The 24,383-nt window shown below is 42.1% G+C and overlaps 2 protein-coding genes across 3 annotated transcripts in view; one reads left to right on the top strand and one right to left on the bottom strand.

The window, feature by feature from the left end:
• The window catches only part of LOC119792151 (MAM domain-containing glycosylphosphatidylinositol anchor protein 2-like), a 45,026-nt gene extending 30,285 nt beyond the window's left edge, over window positions 1–14,741 (bottom strand). For both annotated transcript variants that reach the window (XM_038298644.1, XM_038298645.1), the window contains exons 1-2: window positions 14,118–14,741; window positions 6,415–6,554 (exon numbers count right to left, since the gene is read on the bottom strand). In XM_038298644.1, coding sequence (XP_038154572.1) covers window positions 6,415–6,554; window positions 14,118–14,214 — 237 coding nt within the window. In that variant the 5' untranslated portion in view covers window positions 14,215–14,741. The remainder of the gene's footprint in view (window positions 1–6,414; window positions 6,555–14,117) is intronic.
• Window positions 14,742–19,775: 5,034 nt separating this feature from the next.
• tbpl2 (TATA box binding protein like 2) overlaps window positions 19,776–24,383 on the top strand; it is a 38,313-nt gene continuing 33,705 nt past the window's right edge. Inside the window, exons 1-2 of the mRNA XM_038298648.1 lie at window positions 19,776–20,110; window positions 23,183–23,363. Coding sequence (XP_038154576.1) covers window positions 20,063–20,110; window positions 23,183–23,363 — 229 coding nt within the window. The 5' untranslated portion in view covers window positions 19,776–20,062. The remainder of the gene's footprint in view (window positions 20,111–23,182; window positions 23,364–24,383) is intronic.

The raw sequence follows: 24,383 nt of genomic DNA, 5'->3' as shown, positions 1-24,383 counted from the left end.
TACATCCACAGAACATCCAGGCTGGAAATAAAAGTCTTAAAATACTGGAATATAAATAGCTGTTGATTAATTGTTGATGAGTCCAAAATACATTAATATTTACTTCAGGTTACAATCTAAAGGATTTCAGACCAACAGGACTACACTAAACTAAACGAGGAAGAAAGTCAGTCAGGCTTTAGAACATCAGCCAGACTTTAGTACTTCAGTCAGGCTTTAGAATGCCTGTCAGAACGTCAGTCAGGCTTTAGAACATCAGCCAGGCTTTAGAATGTTAACCAGGCTTTAGAACGTCAGTCAGGCTTTAGAATGTTAACCAGGCTTTAGAACGCCAGCCAGGCTTTAGAATGTTAACCAGGCTTTAGAACATCAGCCAGGCTTTAGAATGTTAACCAGGCTTTAGAACGTCAGTCAGGCTTTAGAATGTTAACCAGGCTTTAGAACATCAGTCAGGCTTTAGAATGATAACCAGGCTTTAGAACACCAGTCAGGCTTTAGAATGTTAACCAGGCTTTAGAACATCAGTCAGGCTTTAGAATGTTAACCAGGTTTTAGAACGTCAGTCAGGCTTTAGAATGTTAACCAGGCTTTAGAACATCAGTCAGGCTTTAGAATGTTAACCAGGTTTTAGAACATCAGCCAGGCTTTAGAATGTTAACCAGGCTTTAGAACGTCAGTCAGGCTTTAGAATGTTAACCAGGCTTTAGAACGTCAGTCAGGCTTTAGAATGTTAACCAGGCTTTAGAACGTCAGTCAGGCTTTAGAATGTTAACCAGGCTTTAGAACACCAGTCAGGCTTTAGAACACCAGTCAGGCTTTAGAATGTTAACCAGGCTTTAGAACCTCAGTCAGGCTTTAGAATGTTAACCAGGCTTTAGAACACCAGTCAGGCTTTAGAATGTCTGTCAGAACGTCAGTCAGGCTTTAGAACATCAGCCAGGCTTTAGAATGTTAACCAGGTTTTAGAACGTCAGTCAGGCTTTAGAATGTTAACCAGGCTTTAGAACGCCAGTCAGGCTTTAGAATGTTAACAAGGTTTTAGAACATCAGCCAGGCTTTAGAATGTTAACCAGGCTTTAGAACGTCAGTCAGGCTTTAGAATGTTAACCAGGTTTTAGAACGTCAGTCAGGCTTTAGAATGTTAACCAGGCTTTAGAACGCCAGTCAGGCTTTAGAATGTTAACAAGGTTTTAGAACATCAGCCAGGCTTTAGAATGTTAACCAGGCTTTAGAACACCAGTCAGGCTTTAGAACGCCAGTCAGGCTTTAGAATGTTAACCAGGCTTTAGAACGTCAGTCAGGCTTTAGAATGTTAATCAGGCTTTAGAATGCCAACCAGGCTTTAATATGTTAACCAGGCTTTAGAACATCAGTCAGGCTTTAGAATGATAACCAGGCTTTAGAACACCAGTCAGGCTTTAGAATGTTAACCAGGCTTTAGAACATCAGTCAGGCTTTAGAATGTTAACCAGGCTTTAGAACATCAGTCAGGCTTTAGAATGTTAACCAGGTTTTAGAACATCAGCCAGGCTTTAGAATGTTAACCAGGCTTTAGAATGTCAGTCAGGCTTTAGAATGTTAACCAGGCTTTAGAACGTCAGTCAGGCTTTAGAATGTTAACCAGGCTTTAGAACGTCAGTCAGGCTTTAGAATGTTAACCAGGCTTTAGAACACCAGTCAGGCTTTAGAACACCAGTCAGGCTTTAGAATGTTAACCAGGCTTTAGAACCTCAGTCAGGCTTTAGAATGTTAACCAGGCTTTAGAACACCAGTCAGGCTTTAGAATGTCTGTCAGAACGTCAGTCAGGCATTAGAACATCAGCCAGGCTTTAGAATGTTAACCAGGTTTTAGAACGTCAGTCAGGCTTTAGAATGTTAACCAGGCTTTAGAACGCCAGTCAGGCTTTAGAATGTTAACAAGGTTTTAGAACATCAGCCAGGCTTTAGAATGTTAACCAGGCTTTAGAACACCAGTCAGGCTTTAGAACGCCAGTCAGGCTTTAGAATGTTAACCAGGCTTTAGAACGTCAGTCAGGCTTTAGAATGTTAACCAGGCTTTAGAACACCAGTCAGGCTTTAGAACCTCAGTCAGGCTTTAGAATGTTAGCCAGGCTTTAGAACACCAGTCAGGCTTTAGAACACCAGTCAGGCTTTAGAACACCAGCCAGGCTTTAGAATGTTAACCAGGCTTTAGAACACCAGTCAGGCTTTAGAACATCAGTCAGGCTTTAGAATGTTAACCAGGCTTTAGAACACCAGTCAGGCTTTAGAATGATAACCAGGCTTTAGAACACCAGTCAGGCTTTAGAATGTTAACCAGGCTTTAGAACGTCAGTCAGGCTTTATAATGTTAACCAGGCTTTAGAACATCAGTCAGGCTTTAGAATGTTAACCAGGTTTTAGAACATCAGCCAGGCTTTAGAATGTTAACCAGGCTTTAGAACGTCAGTCAGGCTTTAGAATGTTAACCAGGCTTTAGAACATCAGTCAGGCTTTAGAATGTTAACCAGGTTTTAGAACATCAGCCAGGCTTTAGAATGTTAACCAGGCTTTAGAACACCAGTCAGGCTTTAGAATGTTAACCAGGCTTTAGAACCTCAGTCAGGCTTTAGAATTTTAGCCAGGCTTTAGAACACCAGTCAGGCTTTAGAACACCAGTCAGGCTTTAGAACACCAGTCAGGCTTTAGAATGTTTACCAGGCTTTAGAACCTCAGTCAGGCTTTAGAATGTTAACCAGGCTTTAGAACACCAGTCAGGCTTTAGAATGTCTGTCAGAACGTCAGTCAGGCTTTAGAACACCAGTCAGGCTTTAGAATGTTTACCAGGCTTTAGAACCTCAGTCAGGCTTTAGAATGTTAACCAGGCTTTAGAACACCAGTCAGGCTTTAGAATGTCTGTCAGAACGTCAGTCAGGCTTTAGAACATCAGCCAGGCTTTAGAATGTTAACCAGGTTTTAGAATTTCAGTCAGGCTTTAGAATGTTAACCAGGCTTTAGAACGCCAGTCAGGCTTTAGAATGTCAACCAGGCTTTAGAACGCCAGTCAGGCTGTACAATGTCAACCAGGCTTTAGAAAGTCAGTCAGGCTATTCATTGAAGGGTCTCAGAAGGAGCACCGAGGCTGCTGCTGCAGGACAGCTTCTGCTGGTGGACTATGAACCAGCTCACAAGCAGTATGAACAGAGGGCAGGCTGGCATGAGGACGCCTCTTACTGGTCAGGAGGGCTAAAACCAGTCGGTATCATCATTACCGAGGCTTTGCAGAAAGTTAGACAGCAGGTCAATCCAATAAAAACAGGTCTGTTACATAACAAGCTAACAGCTACTGTTGCTGCATTTCTAAGCGTTAGATTGTCTCTGAGAAATGGAATCCGATGAACTAAAACCATTGTATGGGACAGAAGACTCTGATTAAGCAGACCATAAACCTGAACCAAATGAAGCCCTACCACCTAAAACAGAAGCAAACCTGGAGTTTTGAGCTCCAGCGATACCCAGATTAACGCTTTACATCAATACAGAAAAACTTCCTTTCTTCCTTTCCTTATAGGCAGTCCAATGAACGCTGGTTCAATCAAATGTTGATAGTCTAATAGTTTTTTCTTTCATAGTACCCAAAGGCCTTTCTGGGATCCATTTCAAACTCAGATTCAAATCCTCAACTCTAAATTGATCTGGCCTAAAGTCGGGAACTCTGAGTTTTAGGGTTTCTCAACGGCTGATATCATCTTGTTCAGCCATCTCCAAGTAGATCTGCTCAGAGTTTAGCACGTGCGTAACGACTTTAAAAAGCCATTATCAGCGAAGCCCGGATTCAACGAGTCACCATGACAACAGGCAACAGGAAGTAGAAACTAGAGATGGTAAAATGGTAAATGGCATGTACTTATATAGCGCCTTTATTCAAGTTAGGAGACTTGACCAAAGCGCTTTACACCACATTCATTCACCCATTCACACACACACTCACACACTGATGGTGGCAAGCTACATTGTAGCCACAGCTGCCCTGGGGCTCACTGGGGCTCAGATTTTAATGACAACTGAACAATGTGTTTAAAAACAGAGAAAGAAGATGGTGAAGGTGAAGATTGTTGTTCGAGTTAATGAGTAAGTTTCTATGAAATGCTCTATGGCAGGCCGCTTTAACATTTATTAAAAGCACTTGCCTCTCTGTTGTTCAATTTGTAGATCAGTATAATAAGATTCTTCCTCATCAGAATCACACTGCTAGACTGAACTGTAATAATAGATTTTCTAAATTACATTTTTGCAGCAGAAACTGAATTTCAGAAAATAAAAAAACACTAAATTATAGTAGTAAGAATGAAGTTTTATATATCTAAAAATGTCAGCTTGACTGAAAATGTATTTATGATACCTGAAAAACATTTTTCATAGCTAGAATAATACAAATGCTGACCAGGAGATCTGAAAATAATTTCTAGACATCCAGAATGTTTATTCTAGATGGGAAGAATGTCATTTTGTTCAAAATTATAATTTAGACAAATAACTATTTTTTTTTTCAGATATCAGGAATGCATGTTTAGTAAAGCTAATTAATATCAAACTGCTTGCCATAACCTGTTGTGACCACAACAATAGATAACATTACTGGATTACTTCTTTAATGGTAGTGGATGATTGGATCTATTTAGGGAAATTCTTCTGTCAGCAGGTGAGGATGAGGTCTAGAAACATTCTAATAGATAGAACCTGTTCATCGTCTCATGGGTTCCTCTTCATGTTGATTCTGTCTTTTTTCAAACAGTAAATACTGAGTGGCTGTTTGCAGCCGTGCTTCGGATGTTATCATCCCAACAAATGGCCGTTATTAGCGGCTATCAGTCCCATAGAATAGCTTCAGATTTTGCCAGTAGGCTCAGTAGGTTGTTATCATCGAGTGAATCCTAATCCTAACCTTAAAATAATTCCTTTTCCTCCGGGAAATTAATGAATTCATTTATGTGTAATCTGAAAACTATTTCAGAAGTTCTTAATGTAATGTAAATATAACTAAATAAAAATAAAATGATCCGCATCTCACTCATATTAAACAAACCAAAAAGCAGTAATCTCCTATCTTGTCATGTAGTTGGAGAATCCTCTCCCTATAAATATTTAATTCTCTGTGAATTAATGCCGACCATTCTTTAATAAGATCCTCGTACGGACATGCAATGTTTGTTTTTAAAACCTAATGCGTCCTATGGCTTTATTTTTTTTATGCAGAAAACTATGAGAAAAATCAGACTAAATCTGGAACTAAAACAGTGTGATTGGCTGTAAGGAGAGCAGAGACAGAGGAAACTGAGTTTACTGAAGGAAACCTGCTGCTGACCAGATTAGCTCTAGGAAGGTGTTACTATGGCAACAGAAACAGAGGTTTAGATAAAGTGGAGTTTTTAGTAAACCTGTTTCATGAAACAGACTACAGGTGAGAAGCAGTCGATTAGACTCATGAGTTCCTCTGGTCATGATCAACCACCAAAGGAACCAGAATCCCTCTAAATGTTGCTCTATTTTAGGTCTTAACTAAGGCTTGAACAATTAATTAGATTAATCGTGATTTTAGAGACCGTAAAACATGCCTTTAGCTGACAGAGTGACACACTTAGAGCAGGAATTATACCAAGATTGCAAAAAAAAATGTATAAATATTTTGCATTTAAAGCTACAGTGTGTAATTTTCAGCGACATCTAACGTCCAGACTGCAGACCGCAGCAACATGAACATCTCCCCCCCAACAGTACGGCGAGCGTTACGGGACAAAATGTCTTCCACGACGTCCGCATCACCTACCTTCTCAAGTGATGAGGTTTGTTTACATAGATAATTTTACAGATAGTATTTCATTAGTCTGTGTGTTCAGTACCGTCTCAGTTCATCTCTCTCAACTTGCCGTAGTTACTTTCGAGCGTAATGGGCGATCTCGCAATCGCTAGTTTGTTGGCTCTGCGCTGCCGTAGCGCAAAGATGTCTGCCTCCATGGCTGCGAGACCCGCTCCTATGTAATTATAAATAACGAATTCTAAGGCAACGCAAATATTAAGGTTAAGAGGCTGAGCTCGTAGATGATGATAAATAACATAGTTATGTATAATATATTACATTTCTGACTGTATATCCCTGTAATTATTACACACTGTAGCTTTAATGTTTTCGCCTGTCAATCTGCTCTATCCAGAACTCCTCAGGTGGAATAGTTTTAGTTTGTCCTGGTTTCATTTTATAAAAAGCCTTCTGTAAGGAACCTTTGGCTACCCAATTATTAATCGATTACTTAAAACATTTGTAGACAGATTAATAATGGTTAGTTGCAGCCCTAGTCTGAGCGTGATCCACTGATGCCCCCTGTGGACCGGTCCCAGTCTGGTACCGACCCAGACCCACAATCAGACCATGCTTACCTGAGGGCGGGGGTGTCCGGTGACCAGGCACTGCAGTTCCAGTGTCTCTCCCTCTCGGATGGTGTAAACCCTCTCACTGTACTGCTCCTCCTCCACGTTACAGGCCTGACCTGCGTGCACGATCCGCACGGTGGGGGATGCTGTGAATGGCGACACAAACACAGAGAGGAGGAGATGGTTCAGTAGGTCAGCATGAGGTCTGCAGGGCGACCAACAGCATAGTATTACAAATATTCTCCATTCATTCAGGTATTTAATGCATGGGTACCAATCACTCAAGCCTGTAGAGCATACAGTCAGACCCACTGTGAACATCGTCATGGTTTATCTTTCATCATCTTTGACTCATAAACATGGAAACAGTTCCTTTGCTACAGTCGATCATTTGCACAAGAATTCCTGCTCACTGACTTTAATCACATTCAGTATTCCCCGGATATTGGTGAATGTTCTCAGTCATCCAGGTCATAGTCATTCCAAAAAATGTTCAAAAACAATCCACTAGACTTTCCAAGTTTGAAGACATTTCTCTTTCCATCCAGGAAGCTTTTCAATTCAAAAATGTCAGAAATAGCGTTGAGTTCCAGGCTTTGATTCCTTCTCGCTATTATCGCAACCCTAAACCCTTTACAGGGGAACAGAAGACCTCACCTATTCAGCCAGGCCAATAATCCCCCCTATCGACCCCCTTTCAGAGACATAGACAGGTAAGGGGCATTGCGGGCTAACAAAGAACACAAACGACCCCCATTCCAAAGGGGTGGACCCGTTCGTCTGTTTCAATTTGCATGTTTTCTAAACAAAAACAAGGCTTTTTGGGCTGCTGTATAAAACCTGGAACTCAAAACTATTTCACATTTTGAATTGAAAAAGCTTCCTGGATGGGAAGAGAAACGTCTTCACACTGAGAAACAAAGTCCAGTGGATTGTTTTTGAAAATTTTTTGGAATTCCTCAGGATGTGCAGGACAGGAACTGTTCCACGGCTCAGAAGGAGATGTTCTGCTGGTTCGTCTGGAGAAAGTAGGCTGGGAGAAGCTCAGCATGAGACCTGGATGGAGCTCCTGAGAAGGCGACTGGTCCTGGTGAACGATATGCATCATAACCAGCACCAGTGAAAGCTGTTTAACAACAACCTGCGCTGTCATCCTGGAGGTTTGATTCTGATCTTGGATTGTTTAGTTCAGTTCACTATTGAAGGTATAGTGGAGGATTTTCATAAATCTTTGAGTCCATCCCTGTATCCGCTCCCATAATAAATAACCTTAACCCTTACTTCCTATCCACACAGGAATCCATGAATCAGAGTGACTCTCTTTCTAAATATATCACTAATATCCAGATGTTCCATCCTAATCCCCCCACTCCGGCTGTTAGCCCGGTTCTGATGGAGAGCCCGGTTTGTTTTAACATGACTCAGCAGATAGTAGGAAGCTAAAGGAACGCAGAGCAGCTGAAGGTTACATAACAGCTCCAATCTGTCCCAGATAGGATTACAGCTCCTCTGAGGGAGAGCAGAACGCAGCGGACCGGGTTCAAAGGTCAGCCCGGATCAGGCGGGAAACATTTTCTTCTTCATTGGTTGAAATGTTTGATGTGATAAAGTGACCTTAATCTCACATGTGGACCCTCCAAGAGGTCGGCCATGACGTGGGCGGCCGCCCTCCCGCTGCCGGGATGCTGCTGCTGACAGATGGACGCTGAGGGATGGCAGAACCAGCCGTCAACATCTGGCCTTTCAATCGACCGGAAAGAAAAACCTTAAACTCAGAGACCGTCTGCTTTGGGTTCAAAGACCTCTGATAGAAACAGATTTATAGAGATTTAAAAGATGAAAGTTATCTGCTGCTTCAGTGAATTCCTACATTAGTTTGTCTACAGATTTTTTAACATTAAAATGTTCAAATATTTACTTTCTTCTGTTAACCAGAGTCATTTCCGACATGTCTGAACTCCGCTTATCTTTAGGACGAAAGCTGCAGATCTAGAGCCGGACGGACCGAAGGTGGGGAAGCAGGAATGCAGGGAAATGTTCCCACAGAGGCAGCTCTGACTGTCGTATTTCTACGGTGGGCTTTGAGCCTGCAGTCTACAGTAGAAAATGAGCAGAGCTGTCAGCTGGCTGCCTTCAGCTGCTCCTTTTTATTGATCTCCCATTTGTTTAATACTGTACATCCATCAAACCGTGTTCCACAGGCTGAAGCTTCAACACATCACATAGTCGATGTGATGAAGGTCGATGATGACCACCGTCCTCTGGTCTGCAGCGTTCCATGGTCATCGTTTTCTTTTTACCGCTGGATATAAATTTGTCAGGAAATGAAAACAGTGAAGCTGGAGGACCGTGTTTATGAAGCCATCATGGGACTAAACCTGAGAATCATCTCAGAATCCATTTTAACTCTGCTCCATTCGCCATAATGTAGACGTTCCTGTTTTAACCTCCATAATGTAGACGTTCCTCCGCTCTAGCCACCATCATGTAGACGTTCCTGTTTTAACCTCCATAATGTAGACGTTCCTCCGCTCTAGCCACCATCATGTAGACGTTCCTGTTTTAACCTCCATAATGTAGACGTTCCTCCGCTCTAGCCACCATCATGTAGACGTTCCTGTTTTAACCTCCATAATGTAGACGTTCCTCCGCTCTAGCCACCATCATGTAGACGTTTCTGTTTTAACCTCCATCATGTAGACGTTCCTCCGCTCTAGCCACCATCATGTAGACGTTCCTGTTTTAACCTCCATAATGTAGACGTTCCTCCGCTCTAGCCACCATCATGTAGACGTTCCTGTTTTAACCTCCATCATGTAGACGTTCCTCCGCTCTAGCCACCATCATATAGACGTTCCTTTGCCCTACGAGCCATCATGTAGACGTTCCTCTTTTAACTTCCATCATGTAGACATTCCTCCGCTCTAACTGCCATCATGTGGACGTCCCTTTGCTCTAAGTGCCATCATGTAGACGTTCTTCTGCTCTTACCACAATTACGTTCTCACTGCCATAATGTACACATCCCTCCGCTCTAACCCCCATCATGTAGACGTTCCTCTTCTCAAACCGCCATCATGTAGACGTTCCTGTTTTAACTGCCCTCATGTAGACCATACTCTGCTCTAACCGCCATCAAGTAGTTGTTCATCTGTTCTAACCACAATCATGTAGACGTTCATCTGTTCTAACTGCCATAATGCAGACGTCCCTCCACTCTAACCGCCAACATGTAGACGTTCATCTGCCCTCATCGCCATCATGTAGACGTTCCTCTGCTCTAACCGCCATTATGTAGACGTTGCTCCGCTCTAGCCACCATCATATAGACGTTCCTTTGCCCTACCAGCCATCATGTAGACGTTCCTCTGACCTACCAGCCAACATGTAGACATTCCTCTGCTCTACCCGCCATCATGTATATGTCTCTGCTCTAACCGCCATGTAGACGTTCTTCTGACCTACCAGCCATCATGTAGACCTTCCTCTGCTCTATCCGCCACCATGTAGACGTTCCTCCGCTCTAGCCACCATCATGTAGACGTTTCTGTTTTAACCTCCATCATGTAGACGTTCCTCCGCTCTAGCCACCATCATGTAGACGTTCCTGTTTTAACCTCCATAATGTAGACGTTCCTCCGCTCTAGCCACCATCATGTAGACGTTCCTGTTTTAACCTCCATAATGTAGACGTTCCTCCGCTCTAGCCACCATCATGTAGACGTTCCTGTTTTAACCTCCATAATGTAGACGTTCCTCCGCTCTAGCCACCATCATGTAGACGTTCCTGTTTTAACCTCCATAATGTAGACGTTCCTCCGCTCTAGCCACCATCATGTAGACGTTCCTGTTTTAACCTCCATCATGTAGACGTTCCTCCGCTCTAGCCACCATCATGTAGACGTTCCTGTTTTAACCTCCATCATGTAGACGTTCCTCCGCTCTAGCCACCATCATGTAGACGTTCCTGTTTTAACCTCCATAATGTAGACGTTCCTCCGCTCTAGCCACCATCATGTAGACGTTCCTGTTTTAACCTCCATAATGTAGACGTTCCTCCGCTCTAGCCACCATCATGTAGACGTTCCTGTTTTAACCTCCATAATGTAGACGTTCCTCCGCTCTAGCCACCATCATGTAGACGTTCCTGTTTTAACCTCCATAATGTAGACGTTCCTCCGCTCTAGCCACCATCATGTAGACGTTCCTGTTTTAACCTCCATAATGTAGACGTTCCTCCGCTCTAGCCACCATCATGTAGACGTTCCTGTTTTAACCTCCATAATGTAGACGTTCCTCCGCTCTAGCCACCATCATGTAGACGTTCCTGTTTTAACCTCCATAATGTAGGCGCTCATCTGCTCTAACGGCCATCAGGTAGACGTTCCTCTTTTAACTTCCATCATGTAGACATTCCTCCGCTCTAACTGTCATCATGTGGACGTCCCTCTGCTCTAAGTGCCATCATGTAGACGTTCTTCTGCTCTTACCACAATTACGTTCTCACTGCCATAATGTACACATCCCTCCGCTCTAACCCCCATCATGTAGATGTTCCTCTTCTCAAACCGCCATCATGTAGACGTTCCTGTTTTAACTGCCCTCATGTAGACCATACTCTGCTCTAACCGCCATCAAGTAGTTGTTCATCTGTTCTAACCACAATCATGTAGACGTTCATCTGTTCTAACTGCCATAATGCAGACGTCCCTCCACTCTAACCGCCAACATGTAGACGTTCATCTGCCCTCATCGCCATCATGTAGACGTTCCTCTGCTCTAACCGCCATTATGTAGACGTTGCTCCGCTCTAGCCACCATCATATAGACGTTCCTTTGCCCTACCAGCCATCATGTAGACGTTCCTCTGACCTACCAGCCAACATGTAGACATTCCTCTGCTCTACCCGCCATCATGTATATGTCTCTGCTCTAACCGCCATGTAGACGTTCCTCTGCTCTAACCGCCATTATGTAGACGTTGCTCCGCTCTAGCCACCATCATATAGACGTTCCTTTGCCCTACCAGCCATCATGTAGACGTTCCTCTGACCTACCAGCCAACATGTAGACATTCCTCTGCTCTACCCGCCATCATGTATATGTCTCTGCTCTAACCGCCATGTAGACGTTCTTCTGACCTACCAGCCATCATGTAGACCTTCCTCTGCTCTATCCGCCACCATGTAGACGTTCCTCCGCTCTATCCACCATCATGTAGGCGTTCCTCTGCTCTAACCGCAACATGTAGACCAGCGGTCATTTGGTACCGGGCCGCACAGAAAAAAAAAAATAATAAAATATATATATATATATATAATATATAAGTTATCGACGATCAGAGTCTGAGTGATGTTTTATTTTGAAAAATATAAAAAATTGCAGTATTCTCTCCCAATTACATCAGTCGGTGCATCTGTGCCTCTTGACACAGGTTGATTCAGTTCAAGATTCATCCTATCTATAACATCCTATCTTTGTGAAGCGGGATTTTCTGCGGTTACAGCGACCAAAACAAAGCTATGGAGCAGACTGGACATCAGGAGCACACTTCATGTGTCATTGTCTCCGATTACGCCTAGATGGGACCGGCATGTTGATTTATTTTTATGCCGTTTGTATTTGATTTTACGCCAATCGTATCATCTTACTTGATCGTATCCACCCACCCCCCACCGGCCGGTCCGTGAAAATATTGTCTGACATATAGCGGCCCGTGGTGCAAAAAAGGTTGGGGACCGCTGATGTAGACGTTCCTTTGCTCTGCCCAGCATCATGTTCTAGTTCTAGTTCTGGTTGTAGTTCTGCTTCTAATTCTTATTCTAGTTCTGGTTTTAGTTCTAATTCTGGTTCTGGTTTGGGTTCTAGTTCTAGTTCTCATTTGGGTTCTGGTTCTGGTTTGGGTTCTAGTACTGGTTCTAGTTCTGGTCCTAGTTCTGGTTATAGTTCTGGTTCTGGTTCTAGTTCCGGTTCTGTTTGGATTCTAGTTTTGGTTTGGGTCCTGGTTCTAGTTCTGGTTCGGGTTCTGGTCCTAGTTATGGTTTGGGTTCTAGTTCTGGTTCTAGTTATGATTCTAATTCTGGTTCTAGTTCTGGTTTAGGTTCTGGTTTTAGGTTCTGGTTCTAGTTCTGATTCTGGTTTGGGTTCTGGTTCTAGTCCTAGTTCTGGTTTGGGTTCTAGTTCGAGTTCTGGTTCTAGTTCTGGTTTGGGTTGTGGTTCTGGTTTGGGTTGTGGTTCTGGTTCTAGTTCTAGTTCTGGTTTGGGTTCTGGTTCTAGTTCTGGTTTGGGTTCTAGTTCTGGTTCTGGTTTGGGTTCTGGTTTAGGTTCTAACTCTGGCTCTGGTTTGGGTGCTAGTTCTAGTCCTGGTTTGGGTCCTGGTTCTAGTTCTGGTTTGGGTTCTGGTCCTAGTTATGGTTTGGGTTCTAGTTCTGGTTCTAGTTCTAGTTATGATTCTAATTCTGGTTCTAGTTCTGGTTTGGGTTCTGGTCCTAGTTATGGTTTGGGTTCTAGTTCTGGTTCTAGTTCTAGTTATGATTCTAATTCTGGTTCTAGTTCTGGTTTAGGTTCTGGTTTTAGGTTCTGGTTCTAGCTCTAGTTCTGGTTCTAGTTCTGATTCTGGTTTGGGTTCTGGTTCTAGTCCTGGTTCTGGTTTGGGTTCTAGTTCGAGTTCTGGTTCTAGTTCTGGTTTGGGTTGTGGTTCTGGTTCTAGTTCTGGTTTGGGTTCTGGTTCTAGTTCTGGTTCTGGTTTGGGTTCTAGTTCTGGTTTGGGTTCTGGTTTAGGTTCCAACTCTGGTTCTGGTTTGGGTGCTAGTTCTAGTCCTGGTTTGGGTTCTGGTTCTAGTTCTGGATTGCGTTCTGGTTTGGGTTCTCGTTTAGGTTCTAACTCTGGTTCTGGTTTGGGTGCTAGTTCTAGTCCTGGTTTGGGTTCTGGTTCTAGTTCTGGTTTGGGTTCTGGTTTTAGGTTCTGGTTCTAGCTCTAATTCTGGTTCTAGTTCTAATTCTGGTTCTGTTTCGGGTTCTAGTTCTAGTTTTTGTTTGGGTTCTGGTTCTTGTTCTGGGTTCTGGTTTTAGTTTTAGGTTCTGGTTCTAGCACTAGTTCTGGTTCTAGTTCTAGTTCTGGTTCTGGTTTGGGTTCTGGTTTGGGTTCTGGTTCTATTCCTGGTTCTGGTTTGGGTTCTAGTTCGGGTTCTGGTTCTAGTTCTGGTTTGGGTTCTGGTTCTAGTTCTGGTCCTGGTTTGGGTTCTGGTTTTAGGTTCTGGTTCTAGCTCTAATTCTGGTTCTAGTTCTAATTCTGGTTCTGGTTTGGGTTCTGGTTCCAGTTCTACTTCTGGTTCTGGTTTGAGTTCTGTTTCGGGTTCTAGTTCTTGTTTGGGTTCTGGTTCTTGTTCTGGGTTCTGGTTTTGGTTTTAGGTTCTGGTTCTAGCACTAGTTCTGGTTCTAGTTCTAGTTCTGGTTCTGGTTTGGGTTCTGGTTCTATTCCTGGTTCTGGTTTGGGTTCTAGTTCGGGTTCTGGTTCTAGTTCTGGTTTGGGTTCTGGTTCTAGTTCTTGTTTGGGTTCTTGTTCTGGGTTCTGGTTCTAGTTCTAGTCCTGGTTTGGGTTTTGGTTCTAGTTGTAGTTCTGGTTTGGGTTCAGGTTCTAGATCTGGTTCTTGGTTCTGTTTCTAGTTCTTGTTTGGGTTCTGGTTCTTGTTCTGGTTTCTGGTTCTTACCGTAGACGCCCTGGCTCTGCGCGCCCTGCAGGAAGCTGCCGAACAGCCACAGGAGTCCAAACAGCAGACCCATCCTCTCATCCTCTTCGGACCCCATTCCCCCCACCCCCCCAGGTTGTCGGTTCGGTTCCCCCACGCTGCTGCCGCCTCTGCCTCCTCCTTCCCACAGCGGCTCTGTCCGCGCGGGTTCCGGTCCAGTGACCGGCTGTCAACCACAGATCCCGAATGTTTGTTTTATCCTCCCAGTATCACCAGTAAGATGCAGCCCTTCCACTTCCAGCACTCCGGTGCCGGTGTGCTTCAGATGGACTCGGAGGAATCGGTTTAGTCCATCCTGCACCGGATGTGGGCTGATGACGTCCTTAGATGGATCTCCTTGCTCGTGACATTGGAAGAAATGATGAGAGAAGAACCGCGTTGGTCCAGTACTGGGGCTCCGGGAGGCTCGGTTCTGCTTCACCGGCTCGGCGGAGGCTCAGCATCCAGTGAGCGGCTCCAGTGGCTGTTCGCGGCCCTGCAGGCCGAGCAGGGAGCAGGTGAAGCCGGTTAAGAGAGCCCGGAAAGCCGGGACCGTCAGCGAGGATGTCCAGGAGGCAGAGGGGAGGGGAGGGGGGAGATCACTGGGAGGCTGCCAGTCATTAACAGACGTCACTGGGCGCAGGAGGGGAGGGGGGGCATTTAAAATACTCAGCTGGGAGCAGACGCAGCTTCCGGAGAATCCTTTCAAAATAAATTCAGTCATTCAATGAACAACGAAATATAAGATCAGCAGTTAATCTGTCTGATAGCAAGGGAGTGAAACCCGCGAAGATACTGAGACGTTACCCACCCTACGTGGTAGTGACGTCATTGTCCTGTTTTTAAACAGCAGGCTGCATAAAACCACAAAATCACAGCTGTTCTGTTAGTCTACTGAAAACATGATTCTCCTGGAACCCAGCAGGCTGAACTGACTGACTCCACCTGTTCTGATCCAGGTGAACCATTTAACACTGTAAATAACAGGTGAGAGGCGCTGGCAGGTGGAGGTGGCTGAATGATCTGTTGATCTCAACTGATGACCAAACAAAGCAACATGGAGAAATTAACAATTTATTGATGAGGAGAATGTAATGTAATGCAAACAATAAAGTTTAAAAAAAAGCCAGCTGAATGGAAGATGATGATACTAAAATCTAACACAGAACCCAAGGGGACCTATCCAATAATACAGCAACCCAGACAAATAAACTAAAACAGCTGCTAAATACACGGCAGACAGCAAAAACAATATCACTGTCAAGACTCAGAACGTTGGACCAAGAATTCAGGCAGACAGACCGAAGGGAGTCATGAAAACGTTTATTAAATTCTGCATCTTGTCAGCTTAGACAGGATGGCTGGAATCTCTGTAGAGCAGGAAACACAGGTTAGTGACGGTGTCGATGAGTAAGCAGAAGTCCAGGCCAGGAGATCAGAGATAAGAAGAGGTACCAAAGGGAAATCCAAGCCGGGATTGGGAGACAGATCCAAGGTCATTAGCAGGCAGAATCCAATGGAAGTCTGTATACAGGTCAGACAAACAGATCAGAAATGAAACTAGTCAGGATCAGAATAAAAACACTGGGTACACCAGAGAACTCTCACCTATGGCTCAAATAATCTGGCACTGATGGCTGGGACCAAGCAGTTTAAATAGAAACTAGAACAGGTTAATCTGATTAGTAACATCCAGTAAAAGTGAACCTCACCAGCTTGGGATCCATTTCCAAACCTTTTGTGTTTCTTCTGTAACATCTTCTTGTTCTGACACCTGCTTTCTACATCTGTGGATGAAATCAGGACTGATTGAGGCTCGGAAGACATTTTATTCTTGTTTAAGCAACAATGGCGCCTTAACGAAACAAGCAGCTGATCACATCTGCTCCCAGGGAAAATAAGCAGACCTCTTTTTTGTTTTAAAATTTATTTTAGTTAATCACGACAGAAAATAAAAGCAAATGATTGTTTTAAATTTGGCTCTTCCCTTTTTGCCACAGAAAAAATGCTTCATGAATTTGTAATTTAAAGCTAATATCAAATAGCCATTATTTCTTTATATAGATTTTATGTTGTCCTGTGTTTTTATAGGTCTTACTGTACTGCTGCCTCTTGGCCAGGTCTCCCTCGAAAAAGAGATTTTATCTCAAGGGACTTCCTGGTAAAATAAAGGTTAAAATAAAAAGTATATCTTTCTAAAAGGAAAATAAAATAACTAAAAGGAAATCAGACTATTTGTGTTTATAGATTTTAGGTTTTTCTTGTTAGGATTTTTAATACTTTCTATAGTTAATATGTTTTATGTGTGTACAGAAGAGGATTAGGGCCACTGGAAAAAAAAATAAAGTTAACTGACTTTTAAATTTTATTTCAATTTAACATGGGAAAAAAAGTCAGAATTCTGATTTTAAAGTCAGAATTCTGACAAAACACTACACACAATTAGCACAACCACACACCCAATTAGCAAAACACTACAGATCCTTTGCATAATTAAACACTCTTGTAAAAACTATACACTTCTGTTTAAAAACCACACTTTGTTACCATATGAAACACACACGTTTCACATTACTATACTCTGTTTGCACGAGTTACACTCTGCTGTGATAAACCTAAAACACTTTTAGCACTTCTACTTCCCTATGATTAGAGTTGGCTACCATCAACAAAGTACAAATATAATGTAAATTCACCAAACACTACACAAGACCAATGTTGCAGACTGAAGAAACTCATTTATTTCTCAACACGCCCAAAATGTTAATAATAATAATACATTTTATTTGAAAGCGCCTTATCACAACACCCAAGGACACTGTACAGGCAGATAAAAACATTAAAAACAGGACATGGAGATTCATAATACTGTAACAAAATGTCACTTTACGTATTGTTCTGTAATTATACTGTAAAATAACAAAACAAAAACTAGACATTGTCTCTTCGCCTAGCTGGATCTGGCCAGAGAATTTCATCAACATTGCAGGCAATGTTGTCATTAGCAAGACACCTTGGAAAGAAACGTCTTGAATGACGAATCCATCCTTGAATTGCTGCTACCTCCATCTGGTCACAGGTCTCCTCCATGGCCTGGATGAGGGGTACCTCAGCCTGGAGACGGAGATCATATACCTTCCACCGCAATGCCGAGAAAAACTCTTCTATAGGGTTGAGAAATGGAGTGTATGGTGGAAGATATAGGACGGTGAAATGTGGATGTTGCTGAAACCAGTTCTGAACCAGAGCAGAGCGGTGGAAAGACACATTGTCCCAGACAACAATGTATTGCATATGATCGATTTGATTTGCTGCTGTTATGTTGTGCAATTGGTCCAAGAATGTAAGTATGAGTGCTGTGTTGTAAGGGCCCATATGGGCATGGCGGTGGAGGACCCCATTCTGTGTAATGGCTGCACAGAGTGTTATATTACCCCCACGTTGCCCTGGGACATTGACTATAGCCCTGTGGCCAATGATGTTTCTTCCCCTCCTTCGTCTTTTCGTCAGGTTGAACCCAGCCTCATCTACGTAAATGAACTCGTGCTGGATCTCCTCTCCATCCATTTGTAAAACTCTCTGAAGAACAGTGTCAGGCAAAATTGTGTTCAGTGTAGATCTAGTATACATACTACAGTACAGTAAAAGATTATGAGACAGTATGCAAGATCACAATGCTTAGGTGAATACATACCTCTGCATAATCATGCCGCAGTCGTTTCACCCTTTCGGAATTGCGATCTAAAGGCACTCGATAAATTTTCTTCATTTGAATATGGTTTTTTATTAGGATGCGTGCCAGTGTTGATGTTGAGACCTGATGGATATTGTTGAAACCGACGTGGTTATTGACAATGTTAGCTTGGAGCTGATTGAGGGTTATAGCATTGTTGGCCAAAACCATGTTTACTATCTCCCTCTCTTGATGTTCTGTGAATATAGGAGCCCTTTCCCCTCGTCGTTCCTGACCCTCAATCCTATGTCGAAAAAAACAGTAAACAATAGTACAGTAATTTCACAAGAAAAGGTAACAGAAGTGCTGATAGTACTGTAAGCAGTTGCTTAAACCGTGCAGATGTTTTTGATATGATGATATTTTTACAATACCTATTTTCCAGTCGAAATGTTCTTATCACACTTGCCACTGTGTATCGTCTTAGATTTGGCTTTACTCGCAGTCCAGCCTCCCTCAGCGTCAGGCCGTGGTTGACAACGTGGTCAACCTGTGTTGCATGGATCTCATTTGTCAGATTCGGTCCTCTTTGAGCACGTTCTTGTCTTCCTCTTCCACTACCTATACCTCCAGCATGGCCTCCATCTCTTCCTCTTCCGTTGATTCCTCCTCTGTTGATTCCTCATCCTCCCCTTCCTCCTCTTCCTCCTTGTCCTTCTCCTCCTCCTTGTCCTTCTCCTCCTCCTTGTCCTTCTCCTTCTCCTCCACCCTCTTTCTATTGTGCTTGAAGACCGATGAACTTACCTGCTGCTTTTTATAGTGCTTATACACCTGATTGGTGTGTCTACAATTAAGCAAACAAGTGTTTGCACACCTGATGACTGTGTTGAATCAATTGGTTGGAAGGTGCGGTAATTTGACAGTCAGTGCTTTGGTATTGCAAGGAAGTGGTTTCATAATAGATTTTTGTGTGTAATGTATGTTAAGTGTGTTTAGTGTTTCGTAAATCACTGTGTGTAGAGTTTTGCAACAAGTGTGAGGTTGACAATGTGCTTATAGTTGTGCAAATATGGGCTGTTGTTTTGCTTCTTGAGTGTAAGGTTTTGCTAATAGTGTACTACTTTTAACTTTAGTGTGTAAGCAATCCAAAAAAACTGTAATGTAGATGGGCACCATGAAGGAAGAGATGTGGAGCACTCAGCTTCACTGATAAAGATGTGAGTTGTTTGAGGTGGCCAGTGACACATTGGTGGAAAATGACGGAATTAGGCAACTTTTTACACCCGAGAGGTCCCCTCATTAATGGAGGAGCAGAAGCTCATTAAAAAAAGAGAGCTAGTCTCTAAAACAGACATGGCTATGGCTTGATGCTAACATGTTTCTTATCTGTCAGAAGTCTGAGAAAAAAAGTCAGAATTCCGAGAATAAAGTCAGAATTCTGAGAATAAAGTCAAAATTCTGAGAATAAAGTCAAAATTCTGAGATTAAAGTCAGAATTCTGAGATTGAAGTCAGAATTCTGAGAATAAAGTCAAAATTCTGAGATTAAAGTCAGAATTCTGAGATTAAAGTCAGAATTCTGAGAATAAAGTCAGAATTCTGAGATTAAAGTCAGAATTCTGAGATTAAAGTCAGAATTCTGAGAATAAAATCAGAATTCTGAGAAAAAAAGTCAGATTTCTGAGAAATAAAGTCAGAATTCTGAGAAAAAAAGTCAGAATCCTGAGAATCCTGTATACAATATAGGAATCCTATGTTAAACTGAAATAAAATTTAAAAATCAGTTAGCATTTTTTTTTTGCCAGTGGCCCTAATCCTCTTCCGTATGTGTGCATTATGGGAGTCTCTCTTTTTTACATTTTACATTTGACCTTTTTTGTAAATCAAATAATTTTATCTTAATTAACCATTTGAGTTCTCTGTAATTCTTTTTCTTCTTATTTCAGCACTTTGAACAGCCATGCTGTAGAAAACGACATACAGCTCCTGATTAGATGTTCAGAGCTTCAGGTGGCTCGTGCCACCAGCAGTTACTGCTCTGCTTCATGCATGACCCTTGAAACGGCGGCGTGAAAGCAGGAGGTGAAGCTGAGCAGAGAGTGAGAGCCTGAGGCTGAATCTGCTCGTTGACTGACAGGAAGGTGCAGCTGAGTGACAGCAGCAGCTTCTGCAGTGAAAAGGCTCTGAGTGGCTGATGGGCTCCAGCTGTGCACAGCCAGTCCTGACACCTTGGTCGACTCAGATGGTGGAGGATCATGGATGATTTGGCTCTGGAACGTTACTTTGACGATTCTATTGCAAAGGTGAGCAGAAACTGGACATTTCATGTGCTGAAAGTGGAAAGTTAAGAAGTTTCTGAGGCGTGACCTTCCTTTACGTCTTTAGGGGGACGTTACCCCGACTAAACGACAGGAAGGTGTTGCTTCAGGGAGCAACCTCTTAATCTCAAACAGCTTAGCACTTTTTTTCTCCTGAACTTCTGAACCTGAAAAAATTAAAAATATCAACTTTAGATGAAAATGAAAAAAAAAAAACAGATATTTAAACCTTTGCTTTTTTATTAAATTGTTTGGTTCTCCTGTTGTTTTTTTATAATCCCATAAAGTTTATAAATACAGTAAATAAAATGATTTAAAAAAAGGATGGATACCAACCTATTGACATTAAACTTCAGACAAAAGCAGTAATATTTGAATTCCCTGTAAAGCTGGAAGGTGTTTAAAATGAATATGTAGATTAGAATAATAATAACAAGTTATAGAATACTCAAATCAGACAAATAAAAATCAGAAACCAAAAAAAGCCTCAATTATGAGTATAAACATTTCCTTGATTATAAGTCTGATTGTGTTAGTGTGTGGTAACGATTATCGATTATTGTTAAATCCATTATTTATGCTATAAAAAGCATTATTCCTAAAGTTGGATTCTATAATGTTTTTATTCAATCCAAACTGTTTAAAATCTACCATCCTGTGAAATATTAACCAGTCCAAATCCTTTTTGAAGCATTAACCGAGCCAATATATAAAAACATTTACAGTTAGTGTGCTTATAATCTAAGACACTTTGCAGATTTTACAAATTAAAAAAATCTGGAACATCCAGAGGAGCTGGTTTCTGTACGGCGTCAAACATGGAACGTAAATCCTCACAACAAGCAACACGTTGTTCTGAAGGAAGCGCTGCGTACAGGAGGACTGGACTCCATCCAGGTTCTTCATCAGCACCGCTGTCTTCCTCCGCTCTTTCCGTCTCCTTTCATGTTGCGTTGCTGTACCTGCTGGAGGTGAAGGACTAGATGGTATCTTCCATTACCAGGCTGGTTTAATATTCAGGAGGAAAAAGTTACCTTTTAGAAAATATACTTATTTCTGTTATATAAAAATAGATAGCAGGAATAAATATTTGTATTTTCTCTGAACTGCTTCTATGAGCGTTAATAAAATAACGTTGACAGGCAGTGGTGTTTGTAAATATCCATAGTAGGAATAAAAGGGGCGGGGTCAATTCTTCTTCCTCTCCTTGTCCAGGAAGTAGCCATTGTTCACTGAGGGGGTGACTGAAAGAGGATCGACACCAGAACCTCAGGGTCAGTCTACACTGTTCCAACAGAAACCTGAATCAGAACGTCCATATTTTCTAAATTAAGACTAAATATACTTTCCTACAGCTTTTGCTAACAAATCCATGGTGTCTAAATAAAAAAAATAAAATAAAAAATTATGCAAACGTTAAAATTTCAATAAAGATTTACTGAGGGAAAATTATTATGTAAAAAGGTTAAATAAACATTACCTTTAAACTTTAAATAAAAAATCATCCTATCAAAATAACGGCTTATTTAAATCAGAAAGCACAGCTGTATCTATAAGAAATGGAAATAGAAAATAGGTTTAGGATTGTGAAAATATATTCCCATTAGGTTTGACTATAACTTTATTAAAGGACAGATTATTTTGATACCCTGAGAGATTATTTTTCATTCATGTAAAGGTGTAATGACAATAAAACATGTATTTTTGGTTAGGCTGCTTCAGGCGGCTCATGAGAGGGATCAAGATTTATAGATGTCTTTTAATGCTTGTAATTTAATCTCAATATAAAAATCAAACTAAACTGTTTTAATAGTGACACAGATTTGAATCCAGGCAGCTGGAGGCGACCCAATGCACTGCAGCTGTCCAGGATATAGTAGAAATTACTGGAGGACATTTCATTTTATAGTTATCATTATTCTAAAAAAAAATCATGTGTGTGTGTATATATATATATATATATATATATATATATATATATATATATATATGAAAGCCATTTTTAAGATGTTCCATTTCTCCTCCTCTGACCTCAGATCTTTATAAAAAGAATCTATCTATATTAAATGGATTATATAGGTTATTGTTAAAGTTGTTTATTGATCTCTGATTTTGCTGAAGACTCCTAGATGACTTACAGGGACATAACTTTCTTTTCAATTCAATTTCAATTCATTTTATTTATATAGCGCCAAATTCACAACACATGTCATCTCAAGGCCCTTTACAGTTCAACCAGATCATACAGTCAGATTGATTCAAAGTTTTCTATCTAAGGAAAACCAGTTGATTGTATTTGAGTCATTGACTCATAGGCAATCCCTCACACTAAGCATGCTTGTAGCGACAGTGGAGAGGAAAAACTCCCTTTTAACAGGAAGAAACCTCCAGCAGAACCAGGCTTAGTGTGAGCTGCCATCTGCTGAGGATGACTGGGGTTCAAGGAGACAGAATCAGAGACACAAAAAGCAGCTGTAAAAGGCGGCCCCATCCAGGAAACACACAGCCAGGCAGACGAGCTCCGAGCCAGCTCCCATGTCAGAGGATGAAGAGAGCACATCCAGTTATTCACAGTCAGAGAAACAGGACTACACTGGAAAACAGGCCGATCTCCAACATCTATAAACAAAGGTGTTGATGGAAGCAGCACAGCTGATGTTTCTCTCCAGGATGGCGTCACAGCCAAACAGGAACAGACGAGGCAAAGCTACTCTGAGGAAAAGCAGAGAGAGCAGAACGTTAGAGACTGAACTAATAGATTCTGCAGAATAGGAGAATAGAGAGAGAATTTACCCCATACAACACAAAATCTGGTTCTAAAAATTGAATTGGCTAAGGCCATGGCCACCCCTTGCCCCCCATCTAACTCTGCCCCTGTTTCCGAGCGTGATAACCCATTTATACGTACTGTACATTGGTCTGTACTTTAAATCATCTGCTTGAAATACACCATGATGAGCCAAAATCTACCTGCTAATTCAGTGGTGTCCTTTATCAGTGGAGTCATAACTGGAAACCAGTCCATGAAACCGTCCTCTGCTCCATGTCTTCCTGCAGGACTCCAGCAGCTCAGCGGTGGAGGAGCAGCTCGGTCTGCAGAGCTCTGATAAACTGCAACATGCACCACAGCACGGCTCCCAACTGTCGGGTGGAGCCGAGGTTGCTGGAAGGCTGGGAGACGATCTGGACCTCAGCTTCCTGCCTGATGACCTCAGTCATCACAACTCTAGCAGCGCAGGTGATGGAGGGTTGATTTTCTACGCATTACTGGGTCAGAATAATACCAGGGTGTTTTCTCTCAAGATAAAATCATCAAAAATATGATTATATTCTAATTTACAAACAAATAGTTTACAAACCCTCCCATTAAAGAAAGTGATAATTTCACATAGTTATTCAAATGAAACAAAACAAAAATTTACTGAATTTGAATTTGGAGAACAGTTGCAGATGAATGGAAGCTTCTTCCTGATGAACAGTGAACAAACGTTTCCTGAAAGTCAAAGAAAACACCTGATTTCAGGGATTATTGCCTCCAAGTGTCGATTAACATTTTATCTCAGGAGCTCCATCAGGCCTGTTTACCTGTTTTATTTATTTATAGATGGATAGAGAGATAGATAGATAGATAGATATTGCAAATCAAGTCAAATGCTAACCATTGATCAGGACGAGGGGCCTCAATGTGCTTTAAACCTGCAGCTTTGTGGGGATGGGTTGAATATAATTTGGTTTTGTCGGGTGGGGGGGGGGGTCATCAGCAGCAAAGGAGCCCCTCAGGCATTAGATCTCCTGTTGAAGTTGATGGATGAGCTGTGAGGAGGACAGACCCCGAGGATCAGAGGAGGAAGGAGACTTTGGAGGCGTGGTTTAACTCCTCAATACATGAACTTCAGTCACATTAAGGCTGGAAGGGTTAAAGGTCATTACAACCTGGGGTCCAAACATATTGGGACATCCGCTCAGTTCTCTTCTTCTTGGCTCTATAACCCACCCAATAGTAACCTGACTCCGCCAGCTGGATTTGCTCCGCATATCCATCTGGAAACCTTCCGTTGAAGTAATTTTGGGAAGGGGCGAAAATACTGGTTAGCTGATTGGCCTATGTTGGTGATGGACGGGCCAAATAAACCAATCAGATCAACGAAGCATATGACGTACTAACAGAGCGACGACGAAGAGGAGCCAATTGATAGATCAAACTCTTGCCGAAACCAGTCGGGAGAAGAGCAAAAACATATTTTCCTCTGAGAAAAGC

This window comes from Cyprinodon tularosa, unplaced genomic scaffold (genome assembly GCF_016077235.1).
Source record: "Cyprinodon tularosa strain WSP-4 unplaced genomic scaffold, ASM1607723v1 ctg410, whole genome shotgun sequence".
Classification (NCBI taxonomy): Eukaryota; Metazoa; Chordata; class Actinopteri; order Cyprinodontiformes; family Cyprinodontidae; genus Cyprinodon; species Cyprinodon tularosa.
The sequence above is the reverse complement of the archived record's forward strand: the minus strand, read 5'-3'. Positions and strand labels throughout refer to the sequence as shown.